Raw genomic sequence first — 1,648 nt, 5'->3', positions numbered from 1 at the left:
TGCCAGGCCCCGGCTTTCATCCCCTGCACTCAAGGCTGGAGCCCCCAGCCTCTGGTCACTGACCCCACCCTGAAGGACTCCCAGCCCGGCCTCAGCCTCTGACTCCGGCTTCCTCTCTGCCCTAAGCCAGAGCAGCCACCACCCCAGCCCCCGTTTGCCCGGACTCAGTCCATCCTGTGCCCCAGCCCTGACCCGCCCAGCCCAGACTCCCTCACCGCTAATCCCTTGGCTGAGCCACCTGACCCTCTGCCCATAGGCTTTATAGCCTCGGACATGACTTCCCGCAACTCGAGCACGCAGCTGTGGCTCATCACGCACTACCACGAGCATGGTTCGCTCTACGACTTTCTGCAGAGGCAGACGCTGGAGCCGCGCCTGGCCCTGAGGCTGGCGGTGTCCGCGGCCTGCGGCCTGGCGCACCTGCACGTGGAGATCTTCGGCACTCAGGGCAAACCGGCCATTGCCCACCGCGACCTCAAGAGCCGCAACGTGCTAGTCAAGAGCAACCTGCAGTGCTGCATCGCAGACCTGGGTGAGCTGCGGAGGGTGGGGACTAAGGTGGGCCTTTCCGAGGGGCGGGGCAGGGAAGGGGCGGCCCCTTCGCAGGCCCTGCGTGCGCTGTCCACTTGGCTCCACCGTCGCCTAGGTGTCTGTGTGCCTGCCTGGCGACCACGGCGATTCTGATTGGCGCTTTAAAACTTAAAGAGATGCTGGCTGTCTCGATTCCCCTCCGCAAGAGCCCCACAGGTTGCCTAACATTGTTTCGAAGCGTAAACTCCTTCCACCACCCGACCCCACCCCGGGGTCCAGGAGTTGGGAGAAAGGAGCAGGGAGCCAGGAACCCCGGTTATCCTCCGGGCTTCACTGACCACATCGCTCCTACTCATGGGCCTTGAGGTCCTGCTCTGTGAAATGGGCGTAATAATGCCTGCCTTGCCCACGCACATCTCGCTGGGTTCTTGGGCACCCAGAGAGCCCTACACAAGTAAACGAAAGGGAGCCAGTTGTTCTCCCAGCCCCCCTCAGAGCAGGTCTCCGTTTGCCTGCAACCCCACCCCGCCCCCAGACCGCAGCCTCTGGGGCCACGCTGTCCGTGGGCTGGGGTGAGCAGCAGAAGTGACAGCCCTGGTACCCACAGGCCTGGCCGTGATGCACTCGCAGGGTAGCGATTATCTGGACATCGGCAACAACCCGCGAGTGGGCACCAAGCGGTACATGGCCCCCGAGGTGCTGGACGAGCAGATCCGCACCGACTGCTTCGAGTCCTACAAGTGGACGGACATCTGGGCCTTTGGCCTGGTGCTGTGGGAGATCACCCGCCGGACCATCATCAATGGTGAGGGCCCACCCTGCACAGGGTGAGGGGGGGGGGCAGGCAGGACATGGGGGCTTCCTGGCTTGGCTGGTGCCTGTGGCCTGAGGGGCTTGGGGCCACACTGCCTGTATTCCATTCATTGCTACGCACCAGCTGGTTCAGCTGAGCAACCTTTTAAGGTTCATCTGAGTCTGTGAGTCTGTGATTCTGGCTGTGAAATCTTGGGTAAGTGATAATCACAGGAATATTAATAGCAGCTAACATTTATTGAGCTTAAATATGTGCCAGATGCCATGTGATATACATATATTGTCTTATTTAATCGTCCCTGTT

The 1,648-nt window shown here is 61.0% G+C and overlaps 1 protein-coding gene across 2 annotated transcripts in view; it reads left to right on the top strand.

Moving 5' to 3' along the window:
* The window catches only part of ACVRL1 (activin A receptor type IL), a 21,181-nt gene that overhangs the window by 12,589 nt on the left and 6,944 nt on the right, over positions 1-1,648 (top strand). For both annotated transcript variants that reach the window (XM_006757063.2, XM_006757065.2), the window contains exons 7-8: positions 257-532; positions 1,139-1,336. In XM_006757063.2, coding sequence (XP_006757126.1) covers positions 257-532; positions 1,139-1,336 — 474 coding nt within the window. The remainder of the gene's footprint in view (positions 1-256; positions 533-1,138; positions 1,337-1,648) is intronic.

This window comes from Myotis davidii, unplaced genomic scaffold, assembly GCF_000327345.1.
Source record: "Myotis davidii unplaced genomic scaffold, ASM32734v1 scaffold233, whole genome shotgun sequence".
NCBI classification, from domain to species: domain Eukaryota; kingdom Metazoa; phylum Chordata; class Mammalia; order Chiroptera; family Vespertilionidae; genus Myotis; species Myotis davidii.
Note: the sequence above shows the minus strand (reverse complement) of the source record. Positions and strands in the feature narration are given on the sequence as shown.